Source organism: Lithobates pipiens, unplaced genomic scaffold (assembly GCF_037356315.1).
Source record: "Lithobates pipiens isolate NorthernLeopardFrog02 unplaced genomic scaffold, aLitPip1_a1.2 Scaffold_19, whole genome shotgun sequence".
Taxonomy (NCBI): Eukaryota; Metazoa; Chordata; class Amphibia; order Anura; family Ranidae; genus Lithobates; species Lithobates pipiens.
The window spans coordinates 341,253,949-341,273,024 of NW_027507764.1; the positions used below are offsets into that span (position 1 = coordinate 341,253,949).

The 19,076-nt window shown below is 40.3% G+C and overlaps 1 protein-coding gene across 1 annotated transcript in view; it reads right to left on the minus strand.

Annotated features, from left to right (window-relative positions):
- The window catches only part of ECI2 (enoyl-CoA delta isomerase 2), a 66,573-nt gene that overhangs the window by 18,564 nt on the left and 28,933 nt on the right, over nucleotides 1-19,076 (minus strand). The window contains exon 3 of the mRNA XM_077492129.1: nucleotides 12,741-12,839. Within this exon, the coding sequence (XP_077348255.1) occupies nucleotides 12,741-12,839 (99 nt within the window). The remainder of the gene's footprint in view (nucleotides 1-12,740; nucleotides 12,840-19,076) is intronic.

Consider the following 19,076-nt stretch of genomic DNA (forward strand, 5'->3'; position numbering starts at 1 on the left):
AATTGAGATCTATCAGTCTGGAAAGGGTTATAAAGCCATTTCCAAAGCTTTGGGAATCCAGCGAACCACAGTGAGAGCCATTATCCACAAATGGCGAAGACATGGAACAGTGGTGAACCTTCCCAGGAGTGGCCAGCCGCCCAAAATTACCCCAAGAGCGCAGCGACGACTCATCCAAGAGGTCACAAAAGACCCCACAACAACGTCCAAGGAACTGCAGGCCTCACTTGCCTCAGTTAAGGTCAGCCTTCATGCCTCCACCATCAGGAAAAGACTGGGCAAAAATGGCCTGCATGGCAGAGTTCCAAGGAGAAAACCACTGCTGAGCAAAAAGATCAAAGCTCGTCTCAATTTCTCCACAACACATCTTGATGATCCCCAAGACTTTTGGGACAACATTCTGTGGACATTCTGTATATCTGGCGTAGAAGGAACACTGCATTTCATAAAAAGAACATTATGCCAACAGTAAAATATGGTGGTGGTAGTGTGATGGTCTGGGGCTGTTTTGCTGCTTCAGGACCTGGAAGACTTGCCGTGATAAAAGGAACTATGAATTCTGCTGTCTACCAAGAGATCCTGAAGGAGAATGTCCGACCATCTGTTCGTGTACTCAAGCTGAAACGAAACTTGGGTTCTGCAGCAGGACAATGATCCTAAACACACCAGCAAGTCCACCACCGAATGGCTGAAGAAAAACAAAATGAAGACTTTGGAGTGGCCTAGCCAAAGTCCTGACCTGAATCCTATTGAGATGTTGTGGTATGACCTTAAAAAGGCCGTTCATGCTCGAAAACCCTCTAATGTAACTGAATTAGGACAATTCTGCAAAGATGAGTGGGCCAAAATTCCTCCAGGACGCTGTAAAAGCCTCATTGCACGTTATCGCAAAGGCTTGGTTGCAGTTGTTGCTGCTAAGGGTGGCCCAACCAGTTATTAGGTTTAGGGGGAAATCACTTTTTCACACAGGGCCATGATGGTTTGGATTTTTTTTCACCTTTAATAATAAACACCTTCATTTACAAATTGCATTTTGTGTTTACTTGTGTTGTCCTTGACTATTGTTTAAATTGGTTTGATGTTCCGAAACACTTAAGTGTGACAAACATGCAAAGGAACAGGAAATGAGGAAGGGGGCAAACACTTTTTCACACCACTGTATATACTGTGCTCAATTTATCTGCAGGTCAAAGCTAGTAGCAACATATTGTAGGTTACTGGTCCCTAAAAGTGGTGGCTGCATTGCTTTTCTTTTTTTTCAGGCTAAGAACATTTTTAGCAAGTTTAGAAAATACACTTTGAACTTGATAATTCAGTTTATTTTTGTTTTTTTAATAATCAAAGCTTTTCTCGGATATTGTTTTGCAAAAAAGTGATTTTATATTTTTTTTATGCAGTCCATAGAAATTGTTTTGTTTTCTATAAAAATTAACTTTTCTTTCATTTTTATCAGTGTTAATTTAAAAAAAGTAGGTTTCCATATATACAGAGTAGATATAGTACAGTATAGTTATTCATCTTATCACTGTTTATCCTAGGTAACAAGGATATTATAGACTAAACAGGCCCACAGAAGAAACACAACCTGTACAGATGTAAGAGCTGAATTGGGTTTACTATGCAGGGGCTTTCATGGCTGACCTTGTTAGCATTTTCAACTTGAGACAGCAATAAGTTACCTCCAAATAAACAGGAAGCAGGAGAATCATCCAGATCAGGACAGAGAAAGCAATACAGATTTGGCAGATGTTGGGCCTTACACGATAGGCATGCTAGTATATCAGAGCAAAGACCCTTGTGCACACCCAATAAAGATGGGAAAGACAGGAAGGGGCACCTGAATTGTCAAGATACAAAACACTCATCTGTAGTGGGGTGTCACTCAATTCTCTACTAATGTCCTCTGACTGTATCCATGGACTGTATCGGTGAAGGGATGTCTGTAGTCTGTCCTGTGGCCACCAGAAGTCAAGAAAACCAGCATGGAACGCACGGAAATGACATCACCGGAAGTGAGGAGACAGCACAGGATTGGCTACGTGCTCAAAGCATCAGCTCCTTCTACAGGCAGTCCCAGAGTTACAAACGACCTCAATGCTGGCCACTTGTACTCCACGCTGGTCCTTGATACTTCCGAGCAGCTATCTTGCAGCGTTGGACACACTGCAGGACTACATGTACTGGATGGCCAGAAGAGCCCCAGATAACATGTACTGCATGCCCAGAAGCTCCCGAAACATCCCACATCCCTGCACAGGCGGAAGTTCCACTTAAAAATGCAATGTTCTGACTTACACACACACACACACACATTTCACTTATGAACAAACCTAAACTATTGTGTTCATAACTCGGGGACTGCCTGTACTGGCCTGAGGGGGAACTGTAAGCACAGAGGGAAACCATGAGCTAACTGGAAAAAAAACAAAGCCATTTGGTGCAATAGTTTGTTAGCTGAGAATATTATATGTTGACATACGGTCACATACAGTGTTTTGGCAGCAAGATATACCTTTTTTCTGCCCTGTGACACCATCTTACAGCAGCGGGGAATTTACAGGGCATGTCTACAGTAATACATATTCTATTAACCTTCTGCTTACAGAGCAGGCTTTTGATGTAAATAGTATACAAGCCAGCACAGCGACAGCACTGGCTTACCAATAACTTTTGCCTGCTCTTGCCTACACCGATATTAGATTGGCTGTGCTGTAAGGAGGAGCAGCAAGGATCTCCTCTATAATTATCAAGACACACACACACACACACTGGCATGTTGTAATTACAGTACATTTTTCTCATTAGCCTGCTCTTTCCTACCCTAATACTAAGTAAAGGAGGCACACTAAAAAAGGAAAGAGGAGCAGTGATCCCCTTATGTCAATGCTGGTACACAAATTGGAATATTGTCTATTTATTTTCACATCAGCCTGCTCTTGACTGCTCCAATACTAAAATGAAGAAAGGGAAAATAGACATGTCAATGTGCATCCCAGCTATGACAGAGGAGATTGTTCTGAACAGTTTAGATCACCTCTTATACTTTATTAGATAGAACCTATTTTTATTAAAAATGTCCACAGTTCAGAAACCACACCAAAAATAGGCTGCAATCCATCTGTAATAGAGACTGACCAAACTGGTTTTATTGCTAACAGAGCCACTGATGTCAACCTACGACGCTTATTTACCAACATACATGTACAACACCTCAATGAGAGTTCCCGGGTGGTGGCCTCCTTAGACATAGAGAAGATCTTTGACACTGTGGAATGGCCTTTTCTGTGGGAGGTCCTCCGTAGAATGGGGCTTCCCTTGATATTTATTACATTGTTACATACACTCTACAAGCACCCACGTCAGCTATTAAGTTGGGTGGGGGGGGGGGGGGGGTCTGTCAAGCCCCTTCCCTCTGTCAAGAGGCACACGACAGGGCTGCCCTCTCTCTCCGGCCCTTTTAGCGGAGGCCCTGCCCACCTCCCTGCACAACAAGGGCCTGCGCATTGGCTGGCTGGCTGGAGGAAAGGGTTAGCCCTGTATGCGGACAACCGACTTATTTTCCTCAACGAGGCAGACTCCTCGCTTGCAGGGGCATTGCAGATTCAGAACTCATTCTCCACTGTCACAGGATTTAAGGTTAACTGGTCAAAGTCTCTTTTGTTCCCTATAGACACTGCAGCTCCTACCACCGCCCCCTTCGATATACCCCTAAAATGGGTTGAGAGCTTCAAATAACTTATGGTGGTAGTCTCAATATAGGCTTCAGATTTCTTGCCCCTGAATCAATCCCCAGTGGTTCAGGAGACACGGCTGAGACTAAAAGGCATGGGAGTCACTACCCTTATTGCTAGGTAGGCTAAATCTAATAAAAATGAAAATCCTGCCAAAATTGACCTACCTACTTCCACAATGGATTCCCAATTTTTTTTTCCCCCGGCTACATAGCCTCTTTGCCTACTTTACCTGGGGGACCCAGTCCCCCCAGATATGGATGATCAACACTAGTACGCCCGTCCTCCCAGGGAGGACTGGTGTGCCATGACCTATATAAATATTTGCTAGCCACCCAGCTAGTTACAGAGGCCTGGTGGCTCACTCCCGATACGACAAACCCCACCACCCTGTTTGGAAGCACTGACATTTTTACTTTTCCGTGGCCCAAAGGCCCCATACCCATTGTTCCCCTCCATGTGCACCATGCTTCATGCATGGGGGGCAGGACTTCAAATTGAAAGGTACCCTAAAAATGCACTTTCTCCACCTGCCCCCTTGTGGTTGAAACCCACCCTTGAGCAGATTTACAAATTGCCCGAACCCCACTCTTGAACTAAATTCAACATTAAAACCAGTGGACCAAGTAATCGCCAATCTCTATCCACACTCCCCAAATCGATCTCCGATTTCAACACCCCTCAGAGCCATTTTTTTTTTTTTTTTTAGACATCTACAACTTTCCCATGCCTTCAGTCGCCAATTCTCCAGTTCTCCCCTCCAGGTGGTCTAATCCACATATCCAAGACCAGATGTGAAAATAAGCCCACCTTGCGACTTTACTCATTTGATAATGACCTCCCTCCCTACTCTGGAAAAACTCGGGAACAAATGGCTACACGACTCCCGACTTTGACAAAAAAGATCCTTCCTGTTAAAAATGTTGGGAAGGCCACTTTAAGGCTGGGTTCACACTACAGCACGCTCCGACTCACAGCAGGAGCCCGGTGCGTCTCCATTCACAGTTTCAGGTCCAATTTCAGCCCAAATTTTTGGCTGAATTCAGACCTGAAAACAGACCAAAAGATGCACGGGGCTCCTGTGCAATTCGGACTGAAGCCGCTGCTGAGATGTGAGAGTCTGTAACAATCTCCTGTTATGCGAATTGGATGCAGAGGAAACCCACATCCAATTTGCATAGGTGTGAACTCAGCCTCAATGGTTTCTTAAGGCTGGGTTCACACCTATGCAAGTTGGATGTGGGTTTCCATGCATCCAATTTGCATAGCAGGAGATAGTGACCAGCATCTCCACAGCATCTCTGGTGTGACTTGCACAGGAGTCCTGGGTATCTATTGGTTAGTTTCAGGTCAGAATTCATCCAAAGATTTGGGCTGAAATCAGACCTAAAACTGAATGGAGATGCACTGGACTCCTGCTGTCAGCTGGAGCATGCTGCAGTGTGAACCCAGCCTAAAAGGACAAATAACAAAAATGTTACTATAAAGTAAGAAAGGTACTGCCACTAGCCATAAACATGCAAACATTTTCCATATGAGGTAAAATATACAGTTTAGCTTACAATTTATAGAAATCTGTCAGGATATTTGTTAAGATATTTAATTAGCAATTTCATAAAGAGGTTAGCAATGGCATCCACATATTTCTCTCATGACAGATTTACTTACATTTTTCATAACCTGTCAACTAAAGGGAATGTAAAGTGAATGCTAATGTATTGACTTTGACTCTTTCTGAATCCTGGACTTAGACCAACTATAGAGATAAGGAAAGATGACTTTGCCCTCACTGTCATTTGCTGCAGGCATAGACATATTGAAGCCAAATACACCTAAGGAACTAACATTTTCAAAACAGAGCCAGAATTGGCAGTCCACATATTACTTAAGACAGATGTTCTTTCGGGAAAATTAAACTGTTTAAAGAAGAACACTTTTGTATGGTTTAATGACCTGTTAATATGCATTTTAATTAAATTCAATGCACAGAATGCATACAATTATAAAGCCTAACTCATGTGTTTCAACTCTTGCCAATTTCAGTAAATATAATTGAAAAAAAAAGTTTCATCCAAGAAATAAAATGAAGATAATGGCACAATTGAAGCATTAACATATTAATCCACAGAGTTAATCTTACCTTGAATACTTTTAAGCTTATCAAAATAGAATTTCCTTACCAAAGGCATGGTTCCCATAATCAATATTCCGTGTTGGTTAATTAATGCCTCCAGAAAATTGAGGATTTATTATTCCTTTTGAGGTATTAATCAGGATTGTTCATCCCTGAAATTCCTATGACTAAATTCTCAGCAAATCGTTGATTTGCTCTACTCTTCCAAGGTTTTTTTTTTTTTTGGAAAGAATAACGTTTTATTCGATTTTGAACAAATACAGACATATCATATATCAGTGTACACAACACTGTGCAAAACAAGAGAGGTGATTGCTAAGGCTGGCAATACACGGTTCCCGCTGAACCGGCCTGAGATTCAAATCGTTAATGGACAGGCTGAATGTACCAAGTTGAGAGATCAACGTGGGTACAATAAGCCTGCTGGATTCTGTTGTGATTATTGTTAGCAGCTGCTATAGCCGCTAACGATAATCACTGTCTTCTCCTGGCGGGGATGACTTCCCATGCCCGCCCCCATCAGGGGAAGATCATTGCCAATTCCCCTGTCAGCACTATCTGTGGAAATTGTGGGAATTTGGTTGCAGGAAATAAATTTGCACCGTGTACGGCCTGCCTAAAGCTAATATAATTGGCATGGATAGAGGCCATTTTGTGTATAGGAGTGCTGTGTAAAAAGGATAGAAGGGGTGATCGCTAAAAGACACAGTTGCTTTGTGTAACGCATCAAGAGAGCAGTGTAACAAATACAGCGATTCCTAGGGGTGAACGCTGACATCTAAATAGAGTGTTTTTTTTTCAAAGTCTGTTATTCAACTTCCTTTAACCACCCAAGCTGTCAAGCAATAATGGCAGTTGGAGGTTTTAGACAATTTATCACTGACGGGTATTTATGTAAAAACTTTATCCTAAAATAAAAAAATAAAAAACGGATTCTGTAACGGTTTTAAAATAATTTGCTGGAGTTCAAAGTTGTTAATCAAGTTCATCTAATGTGTAAATGTGCTAGTGCATCCAACACTACTCTCTCCCCAGATTGACGATGCTGTCGTCCAAGTGTGGAGCCATTGCTCCTCCATCTACACTGGAGCCACCCTAAACCAGGATGTTTGTTACTAGCTGGATCGCCAGGTAAAAGTAAAGAAAAAAAAAAAAGGGAAACTAAAGCAGCTACCATATTTAAGGATTAGTAAACTGCGATAAATGAAAATGTTCAATCTTTTTTATAAGGGCTATAAAATATGAACAAAAAAGAAACACTGTTAAAAAAACAAAAACACACACAAAAGACTTTCGCAATACAAGTTAATAGTATTCTATAAACTAGAATTTAAAGTTAAACACATGATAACTATTTTTAAAGCATAAACCCATAGTCTCAGTATAGTAAAGCAGAAGAATTTATTTTATTATAAGGCCAGTCAATTTTATTTGTGTTCCACTTCCACTTTATAGCACACATAAATTATACCAACAGTGCTTATATTGTCTGTATTGCAACTACCAATACAAAGTACTGATACTCGTGAAATACTCAATACCCAAAACCGATACTTTGCGGTGTGATTTGCGTCCATACAGAATGTATGGGTGCAAATCGCACTACAAAGAGTTGCATGCGATTTGAACATGAATTCGGTACGATTCCTGTCCGAATTGCATGTGGTTTCCTGCACCGCTCCTGTGTGAATCCAGGCTAAAAGCCTGGGTTCACACGAGTGGTGGGGAAACGGAATGCGGGTAGGACAGGAATTGCACTGCATTCTCGTTCAAATCCCATGCGATTCTTTGCAGTGAAATTTGCACCCATTCATTTTATATGGACACATGTCACACCGCAAAGTATCGGTAGTTTGCATCAGTGAGTACTTGACCGAAAGTATCGGTACACGTACCACCAATAAAAATAAAAAAGGGGCGTTGATGCATCCCTAATTGTAACCGTTATAATGTCCAGGAAGCTTTTCCATATGTGCTGAATTGTGATAAGTATTTTTATTACTACAAGAATAATTGAATGAAAGAATGAAGAATGAAGCAAGTGGCTTATTACAAAAAAAGGTTTGGCTTTGGATACACTTTAATAATGAAGTGTGTGGTTGCACGCTGTGCAGCTAGAAAGCCCCTATGTGCAAAAGGTCTCAAAGTGAAAACTGGCAGGTGAAACCTTAACACAGACCAATATATATAAAAAAAAAAAAAAAAAACAGACAGACACTGTAACACTTCCCCTTTCTATGCATGAAGGTAAAACAACTTTTGTTTTTGTTTGGCACTGCATACTAAGGGATAGGGTGCGCTATGGAATCTGTTATACAGAGAGTATGTAGTGTAATATAGGTAAGAGCAGCCTCTATTATGTTTCCATCCAGATGGATGGAACAGTAAAATAGGTGAGAGAAAGAGAATAGATGTGGCGCTATACCTTATTAAACTCACAAAAAAAAATATAAAATTAAATTGTACAAATTTTCCAGCTTGCTGGCTAATATATTTTTTTTTTATAAACCAGCGATAAACCTTGGTGGACTGAATAGTAAAATCAATAAATGATAAAGTGCTGGGGGTTAATCCTTATTAAATAGTGAATGCAAAGTGAATATAAATTTTCCAGCGTGCTGGTTAGTAAATGCAATAAAACTGTACGGTCCACAAAATTTAGGTAAAGATGAATAGATAAATATTTAGATAAGTAATTAGTAAAACTCCCATGAATCAATCAATATTCAATAGTGAAAACTACTTAAGGTGCTTGTGACTGTGATTGTGGCACAACCAAATGAATGGCCACAAGGGGAACAATCAAAGTTATATAAACGTGAATACTGGTGGGATGGTGGGTGTGAACACACTGTGTCAAATCTCAGAACATGCCAAAAATTGTCACAATATGAAAATAGAAAAAATAGGAAAAAAAAAAAAAAAGATAAAAAATTTATAAAGATAAAAAATTAAGAAATTAAGTCCAGAAAGTAAAAAGTAAAAAAAATCTTGCGGTGACAAGTCAAATGTGAAAGTCCAATTGAATAAAGTTTAAAAATTAATATTTAAACATGAAACGAATATTTGATGGTGAAAAAGGTAAGTGAAGAGAGTGACTTCGATATTCGTTCGCAGTGAACGTTTGCAGTGAACGTTTATGGATTTTGCTCTCACCAGAGATATGACCCCGTCCGGGGTGGATCAGCCTCCACAGTATAAGCCACTGTGTCGCTTCTTGGGCTGTCTCTGCTGTGATGCTGGGGAGATCCTTCGTTCTTCCGTGGGGATGTTGTACCTCGTTTACATGTGATAGAAAAGAGGACTGCCCATGGTGTAGTATGTTTGAAACTCAGTTTATTTGAAACAACCTTAAAAATACTCACATTTAGTACGAAAAAACACGTATTGTATTAAAAGCGTTCGGAACATCCACTCGGCTGACACGCCGTTTGTGCTGAAGGTGTACGTATCTGGCCACGCCCTACGCGTTTCGTCATTCAGACGTCATCTGGAGCGGCCATCTTCATACACCTTTCCACTTTTATAGGGTATAGTTGCCAATCGCGCATGTGCGGGACCCAGCCGCCATGTTTGCTAAGGGAATTATCAATGTTAAGCCTGTTGTTATGCCGGCCCAGCCGCCATGTTGGCTGATGGAATTGTCAGTGCTAAGCCTATTATTATGCCGGCCCAGCAGGCAGTATATCATTGTGCCTGCTGCTAGTGTAATGTTGTTAAACGCAGATTGGGCACTATTCCTATACAAGTGGAATATATGTTATTATAACACCTTTATGCACACACATAAATCGATGTAACCCTAAAAATAATATAAATAAATTATATAGCAATTACAATAGTTTGACAGTATTTATGAAATTACAATAGTTTGGCAATATTTATAAGAAATTAAAAAATTTTAAAAATAAATTTAAAATTGGATTGACAGTATCTAAAAAAATTTAAAAATTACCATAAAAATCTATAAAAAGAAAACTGAAAATTAAAGGAGAAATTTGAAGGAAGGAGGAATACTGAAAGGGGAACCAATCTATGTGTGTGTGCCTTATAATGGAACATGAAGGTAAATTAAAATCGGTAATGCCTAAATTGAAATTAAAATTAAATTTATATTAGACTTCATCTCAAATGTGAAGGAGGCTAGTTGGGTTCCAGAAATGTTTGGATAGAAAATTTATATTTGACAGACATTGCCTCCAATCTGGTATATTACTTTTAAAATATTAGACTATATGCTGTGTTACCCAAGGACTAGAATACTTGATTCATTTAGAGGAAGAGAAAGAATCTCTTTCGTCCTCAGTTGTGATGGCAAAGTTACAATAAGGAAATATGTACAAAATTTATATACCAAGTATAAAAATATGTACGTAAATAGGGATATATGAAATATATGAAATATGCGTATGTAAAATATATATATAATAAAAAAACTATCAATATATAAAACATATATATTAAAAAAACGTATATATTAAAAACATGTGTATTAAAAAACATGTATATTAAAAAACTTATATGTTGAAAAACTTTTATGTTAAAAAGGGGACACTGAAATGGTAGAATAGAATGTGGTTAACAATAAAGATAGGAATGTTACTATTTTTGCGTTGGGTAGGAGAATTAAAATATTTGGGACATTAGGATAATGGAACATAAGTTTTTCGTTAAAGACCTCGTTGATTGTGTTGCATTCGATCTCCATACGATGTATTAGGACGGAAGTCAGTTAAAAATTGGTTAAAAAGCAATTGAGGTCCAAGTCTATGTTCATTCCATCAGGTTGCAATGTTTCCATATTAAAAATCCATCTGGTTTCATTTTGGGAAATTTTCTTGGTCATATCTTCTCCCCTCCAATGTCCTTTGATTTTATCAATTGCATAAAAAATCATCTGTTTAGGATCTTGATTGTGAAAGTCTCTAAAATGACGTGAGACACTGTGTTTGTCATATCCTTTCCTGATGTTCTTAATATGTTCTTTAATTCTTACATGCAATTCTCTTGTGGTTCTACCCACGTATTGTTTATGACAAGGACATTCTATAATGTACGTAACATGCGTACTTTTGCATGAAATAAGTTCCTTAATGTTGAATTCTCTCCCATTGGTAGTTGAAGTAAATTTAGTAATTTTTCTACTGGTCTTTTTACTTTTACGGCAGGGAAGACATTGGCCACATTTAAAAATTATATTTCTCCTTTAATTTTCAGTTTTCTTTTTATAGATTTTTATGGTAATTTTTCAATTTTTTTAGATACTGTCAATCCAATTTTAAATTTATTTTTAAAATTTTTTAATTTCTTATAAATATTGCCAAACTATTGTAATTTCATAAATACTGTCAAACTATTGTAATTGCTATATAATTTATTTATATTATTTTTATGGTTACATCGATTTATGTGTGTGCATAAAGGTGTTATAATAACATATATTCCACTTATATAGGAATAGTGCCCAATCTGCGTTTAACAACATTACACTAGCAGCAGGCACAATGATATACTGCCTGCTGGGCCGGCATAATAATAGGCTTAGCACTGACAATTCCCTCAGCCAACATGGCGGCTGGGCCGGCATAACAACAGGCTTAACATTGATAATTCCCTTAGCAAACATGGCGGCTGGGTCCCGCACATGCGCGATTGGCAACTATACCCTATAAAAGTGGAAAGGTGTATGAAGATGGCCGCTCCAGATGACGTCTGAATGACGAAACGCGTAGGGCGTGGCCAGATACGTACACCTTCAGCACAAACGGCGTGTCAGCCGAGTGGATGTTCCGAACGCTTTTAATACAATACGTGTTTTTTCGTACTAAATGTGAGTATTTTTAAGGTTGTTTCAAATAAACTGAGTTTCAAACATACCACACCATGGGCAGTCCTCTTTTCTATCACATGTAAACGAGGTACAACATCCCCACGGAAGAACGAAGGATCTCCCCAGCATCACAGCAGAGACAGCCCAAGAAGCGACACAGTGGCTTATACTGTGGAGGCTGATCCACCCCGGACGGGGTCATATCTCTGGTGAGAGCAAAATCCATAAACGTTCACTGCAAACGTTCACTGCGAACGAATATCGAAGTCACTCTCTTCACTTACCTTTTTCACCATCAAATATTCGTTTCATGTTTAAATATTAATTTTTAAACTTTATTCAATTGGACTTTCACATTTGACTTGTCACCGCAAGATTTTTTTACTTTTTACTTTCTGGACTTAATTTCTTAATTTTTTATCTTTATCAATTTTTTATCTTTTTTTTTTTTCCTATTTTTTCTATTTTCATATTGTGACAATTTTTGGCATGTTCTGAGATTTGACACAGTGTGTTCACACCCACCATCCCACCAGTATTCACGTTTATATAATTTTGATTGTTCCCCTTGTGGCCATTCATTTGGTTGTGCCACAATCACAGTCACAAGCACCTTAAGTAGTTTTCACTATTGAATATTGATTGATTCATGGGAGTTTTACTAATTACTTATCTAAATATTTATCTATTCATCTTTAACTAATTTTTGTGGACCGTACAGTTTTATTGCATTTACTAACCAGCACGCTGGAAAATTTATATTCACTTTGCATTCACTATTTAATAAGGATTAACCCCCAGCACTTTATCATTTATTGATTTTACTATTCAGTCCACCAAGGTTTATCGCTGGTTTATAAAAAAAAAAAATATATTAGCCAGCAAGCTGGACAATTTGTACAATTTCATTTTATATTTTTTTAGTGAGTTTAATAAGGTATAGCGCCACATCTATTCTCTTTCTCTCACCACAGTGCCAAACAAAAACCCCAACTTTTACAACTGCTTTAATTGTATTTTAACTAAACAGAAAAACAACATTTACCTTGGATAAGTCTCCTAGTGAATTCCATGCATCCCACTTTGCTTTGTTTACAAAGTCTAACATACCTGGCTTTGGAACATTGCAAGCTCCCTGCGTTGCCTGCAGGAAATACATAGGACAATTATTTTAACAGAGTAAAGTGGCAATTGTAAAATACATAACAGATGTTAAAAAAAAAAAAAAAAAAAAAAACCTGAGCCAAAGAGGGGTTCATAATAAAAAATAAAATAAAATGATGCAGCTAAATATGAACATATAAGACAGACTTGTTGACTCATTGGGTTCTATCCAGCTCCCCCAATGCACACTGGTAATCCAGTTGAGTCTAATTAATCTAAAACAGGACTGTGAAATTCTTGCTGCTAATGTTGTTTGAATTTACTGTTTGATATACGCTGCCGTAATTAAAAATGACCCATTAGCGTGATCGTAAATTTATGAAATTATCAGTTCAGGAGCACAAACATCATCAATGAATTGTGAATAATATGCTAACAATTCCATGTAAGCTGCAAATTACTTTCCTTTTCCCAAAGCCTTGTACACATTATTCGTTATTTTTGTTTAACCCAGCGGGTTGTACGAAAAATAAATAAATACAAAAAAAAAAAAAAAAAAAAAAAAGGAAAAACCTAACAGCTCAGAGCCGCTGTACCAACAATCCGAGGTTAGTACAGCGATCTTCCCAGCTGTGCTATTGTGTTTTGACAGCGGGACGCCCCCCCGCCAGAACACTCCAGTCACTGGCTGAAAGTGCTGATCGGAAGCCGATTGGCAAACTTTTTTCAGTCATGCCCCTTTGACAGAAGCCAGCAAAAACGGCCAGCTTCTGTTGAAGCAACTCCAGTACACACGGCCGAATGTCAGCTGCTCTCTTTTGAACCGCCCAATGCTGCCCGACATTCAGCCCATGTGTACTAGGCTTAAGTAATCACCTGTTCCAGAGGTAGGTAAAGAGTATACTGTATGTCCTGGGGAAGTGGTGCTAATATCTTGGTCATGGCTGCAGCTACAGTCATGATTGCGATTTTTTATTTTATTTTTTTATAGCCGGTACACAATGAAAGTGATTGCAAGGCTATACAGCCTCCTTTTATAGGCAGTCAAAAGGGGTTCATTCCTTTTGATAGCAATAAAATTAAAATCAAAATAAATGGTACAGTACAGGGTAAAATAAAATAGAAAACGTTAAAAAAGGTCCCTGTACCCTCGTGCTTCTGTGCAAATGCAAACATTCACATAGGTCCTGTGTGCATATGTAAACGGTGATCACACCACACTTGTGAGGTATCACCACGAATGTCAGAGCGACAGCAATAATTCTAGGGCTGGACCTCATGTGTAACCCTAAACTGGTCAACTGTAAAAACATTTAAAGAATTGCCTATGAAGATTTGTTTTAGGTACTGTCGTTTGTTTCTGTTCTATGGGCGTACGCAATTTTAAAGCATGGCATGTTGGGTATCTATTTGAATGAATGAAATACTTGTATAGCGCACAATGCGAACTGAATCGCCTCCATTTACTACGTGTAACATCATATTTTACAAAAAAAAAAAAAAGGGACAGTATATCGTGTTTGTGTGCCCAATAATTCATTAAAGTGTGACATAAAAAACAAAAATTGCGACAACCAGCAATTTATTCTCCAGGGCCTCTGCCCTGGGGGTTCTAAGCAATTTTCTAGGGGAAAAAAAAAGAAAAAAAAGAAAAAAAAGAATGGAGATTTTTACATGTATGTGAGAAATGTCACAATTAGCCCTGTTTTAAAGTGGATAAGATAATGTCCCTCCTTCCCTTTTTCCAATTTTTCACTTATCTTTGTCATCAGCCAATTTCCACTTCCAGTCTACAGTCACTAGCTGTACAGTACAGCCTTCTGGGGACTGGAAGACTCCAGAGCTTGAGCCAGAAAAGTTAAAACAAATCCATCCCTGTGTGCAACATGTAGGCTGCCATTAACACGAAACACTTTCTATTAAACTATATGTGATCATATTCAAAATTAACTTTGTGTCCGTAAACGTTCCAGTTCTGTGCTCTCCTTTGTGAACACAATCTTCCCAGTGAATATACTGTATACACCACCTCAGGGCTATCAAAGAGTGTTTACCAGAGGCCAATGACCCCCAGTGGAGCTTCATGGAAACACTGAGTGCAACACTTCTGGACACAAATTTTGTTTTTAACTACTTCAGTACTGGGCACATTCATCCCCTTCCTGCCCAGGCCAATTTTCAACTTTCAGTGCTGTCGCACTTTGAATGACAATTGCACGGTCATCCAACTATGTACCACCAGTGATACCCCTATGGGTTTTCTGACTCGTGTTGGCACATTGCTACTGCATAGATACAGACACTGTAAGTAGTTTTGAGTGTGGTTTTGGTTGGTTTATCCTTGGCAAGATTAACTATAATTAACTTATTTTAATCTCCTTCTATGACAGGGTCAGACCTTACAGATATTTTGTGTTACTATTATACTACAGCATTCAGTTGTGCATGCTCCTGAAGAGTGGATGAATCCACGAAATGCATAGAGCCATTATATGCCATGTTTTTATGCCAATTATATGTTTTACCTACTTTATGATCACCTATAATATGTGATTTGTATTATTAGTGGTTAAAAGGGAAGTAAACCCTTCCAAACAACTTGGACCTATAGGTAAGCCTAGATTAAGGCTTACCTGTAGGTCCAAGCAATATCTCCTAAACCTATATGGTTTAGGAGATATTTGCCCGAAAATGGGCACCGCTGTCTACGGCGCATGCGCCGTAGACAGCGGCGCGCAGGCGCACTAAATGCGGCAAATCCAAGAATGGATTTGCCAAATTTGTCGACTCCCGTGCGCATGCGCGGGAGTGACGTCATCGCGGCTTCGCCGTATGACAGCAACGGAGCTGCGAGGCGCGACTCCCGTGCGCATGCGCGGGAGTGACGTCATCGCGGTTGCGCCGCTGTCATTGGTCGGAGCTGCGAGACGCCACCAGCAAGATGGACGCGGCGGACTACAGGGATCAGCGGCGACTTCGCTGGCTCCTGTGTCAGGTAAGTGACACATAATGAGCTACTATGCGATGCATAGTAGTCCATTATGCTTTACCTTTGCAGGGAAAAAAAAGAGAGGAAGTAAACCCATCAGGGTTTACTTCCTCTTTAAAGTGGTTGTATACTTTTTTTACTTTTACCTACAGGAAAGCCTATAATAAGGCTTACCTGTAGGTAAAAAAAAATATCTCCTAAACCTGTATGGTTTAGGAGATATTCCCCTCGGTATGCGCCGCTGACTGCAGCGGCTCATGCGCACAAGGGGATTCTCGGCTGAAAATCCGGCAGTGGCATGCGCGAGAGTGACGATATCGCGGCTTCGGCCACTCAGCGCCGGAGCCGCGATACCCGGAAGAAACGCAGAGGGAGCATGTCATCTCCCTCTGCGTGGATCGGGCCAGATGTCGGGGCCTCGTTTTAAGGTACCGTATATACTCGAGTATAAGCCGAGATTTTCAGCCTCTTTTTTGAGGCTGAAAGTGCCCCCCTCGGCTTATACTCGAGTCATCGCTGTCTGCCCGCTCGATCAGCGTGTCGAGCAGACAGACAGCGGCCATTCTATGATTCAAAAGCCGCGCCTCCGGCTCCGCCTTCGCCTGTGATAGGCGGAACACTGAATTTCCCAGCAGCCTGTGTTCCGCCTATCACGGACGTCGTATCATCCTCGTACTACGGACGAGGATGATACGACGTCCGTGATAGGCGGAACACAGGCTGCTGGGAAATTCAGTGTTCCGCCTATCACAGGCGAAGGAGGAGGCGCGGCTTTTGAATTTTACAATGGCCGCCGACGAAGAGGGCACGGGACGGGACGGGACGGGACGAAACGAAGGCAAGGCACGACACGGGACGGGACGAAGGCAAGGCACGGCACGACACGACACGGGACGGAGGCTCGGGACAAAGGCTCGGGACACAGGTAGGCTGGACACACACACACACACACACACACACGGATGGAGACACACACACACGGATGGATGGATGGAGACACACACAGGGATGGATGGATACACACACACACAGGGATGGATGGATGGATGGATGGATGGAGACACACACACACAGGGATGGATGGATGGATGGAGACACACACACACAGGGATGGATGGATGGATGGACACACACACACACACACACACACAGGGATGGATGGACGGACACACAGGGATGGACGGACACACAGGGATGGACGGACACACACACAGGGATGGACAGGCATGTCTCACCCTCGGCTTATACACGAGTCAATAAGTTTGCCAGTTTTTTGGGGGGTAAATTGGGGGCCTCGGCTTATATTCGGGTCGGCCTATACTCGAGTATATACGGTAAGTATTTCATAAGGAGCTAGTATGCGGTGCATACTAGCTCATTATGCCTTTTGCTTTGCAGGTAGTAAAAAAAAAACAATAAAAAACAAAAAAAAAAAAAACACAACATCTGCGGGTTTACTACCGCTTTAATTGCCATTGCTGTACGTTTATTCACTGAATGAAATATATTGTTTTTCTTAGGTTCCATGAGGGTAATCATGAGTACACTATCACTGAAACACCTGCCTGCTTCATTTAAAGTCCCAACCCTCAGTCCTCCTGTTTGTTCTGTACCTATGTGACATTTTTATCATTTTTTTTTGGAGACAGATAGAGTTTTCTTTTGGTGGTATATAATCACCACTGGGTTTCTAAGGTTTAGTTAAAAAAAAAAAAAAAAAAAAAAATAAAGGGTCTTAAAATTTAGTTGGTTATAAAATTTTGCAAATAAGTCATTTTTCTTCTTCACTGATGTGCACGAATAAACCGCATATAGTTTATTTAATACAAATAGCGCTGCATAATTTTGTTTTACACTGTAAATAAGCTGCTTTTTCTGGGTATTTAAAGCACAGCTCTATTTCTGTATATATGTAGGCTGCCATTGCTGAATATCCAAGCTGCAAATGCTAGGCATCTGGTGGTCTTGTTGATAGTCTGGCTTCAACATTCAGATTCTCAAATGGAGAACAAATATGCAGATGAGGTCTTTTGACATTACTGTGATTTTGTGGATATGGATCCTTTTTTCCAGTTCTGCAACTCAAAGAAGCACTCTAGAATTTTCTGAAGGAAGTCACCAATGGCAGCTTTGTGGGTTCCAGATTTTTTGAAAATTACAATGGCCTGTGCAGGCTGTAAGGCAAATGGGTGTCAGGAAACGAGGAGAGGTAAAGGCTCAGGGTCTCAGTGAGATTTTCTAAAACATGTGTTACCCTATATAACCTGTAGTACCAACGATGACCGATATAGTCACACCAAAACAGCAAAATGCTGCTTTTGTACCATAATCAAATGCAACCAGGGTGGATATAAAGCAATGATTTTTTTAAACAGTTTATTTTTTATTTTTATCCAATTTAATTTTAATAAAATGCTTTTGGAGTAAAAATCTATCTAAAAGATAGTTTTCTATTTAAAATACATTCATAATTTAGTTTTTTCAGCATGAAATTGAGATTAGTTATGTAGCATGAGGCTGTATATTCTGCAATATTTATATTTTTGGTAAACTCATTCAATGAATCCAAGCTCCACAAGCTGAGATAACATGCACTGCATTCATACAATTTCACAGTAACCATGAGATAAAACAAAGTTCAGGAATATTCCATTATCCCATTGTTTTGCAAATCTACGTACACTACAAACTGTAAGATTGAATCGGTTCTGATATCAACGTTTTACTAACCTGACAGCTTATTACTCTAAATGGGAAACCTTCATTTTGTATGCAAATATTAAAGATTCTAACTACCAGCAAGAATGAGTCCTTACTTTTAACCAGTTGCCGACCGCCGCACGCCGATGTACGTCGGTACAATGGCACGGGCAGGCATAAGGACATACATGTACGTCCCTTGCCTCCCGCGGGTCGGGGGCCCGATCGGGCCCCCGCCCGGTGCCTGCGGCGGTCGGTATTCGTACGGGAGCGATCCCGGACGAGGGGACGGCCATTCATTCATGGCCACCCCCTCGCGATCGCTCCCGACGAATAGAAATCCCCGGTGACATCACTTCCTCTCCTGTAATGTAAACACAGGAGAGGAAGTGATGTATTCTCTCCTCCGTGTCGGTATTTTTCGTTCCGACACGGAGGAGAGCGGATCAGTAAGTTGCACCAACACTCACACACACAGTAGAACATGCCAGGCACACTCACACCCCCCCTTTACCCCCCGATCACCCCCCCAATTACCCCTGCCCCCCAGTCACAGTGACACCAATGTCATTTTTTTTTTTTTTTTTT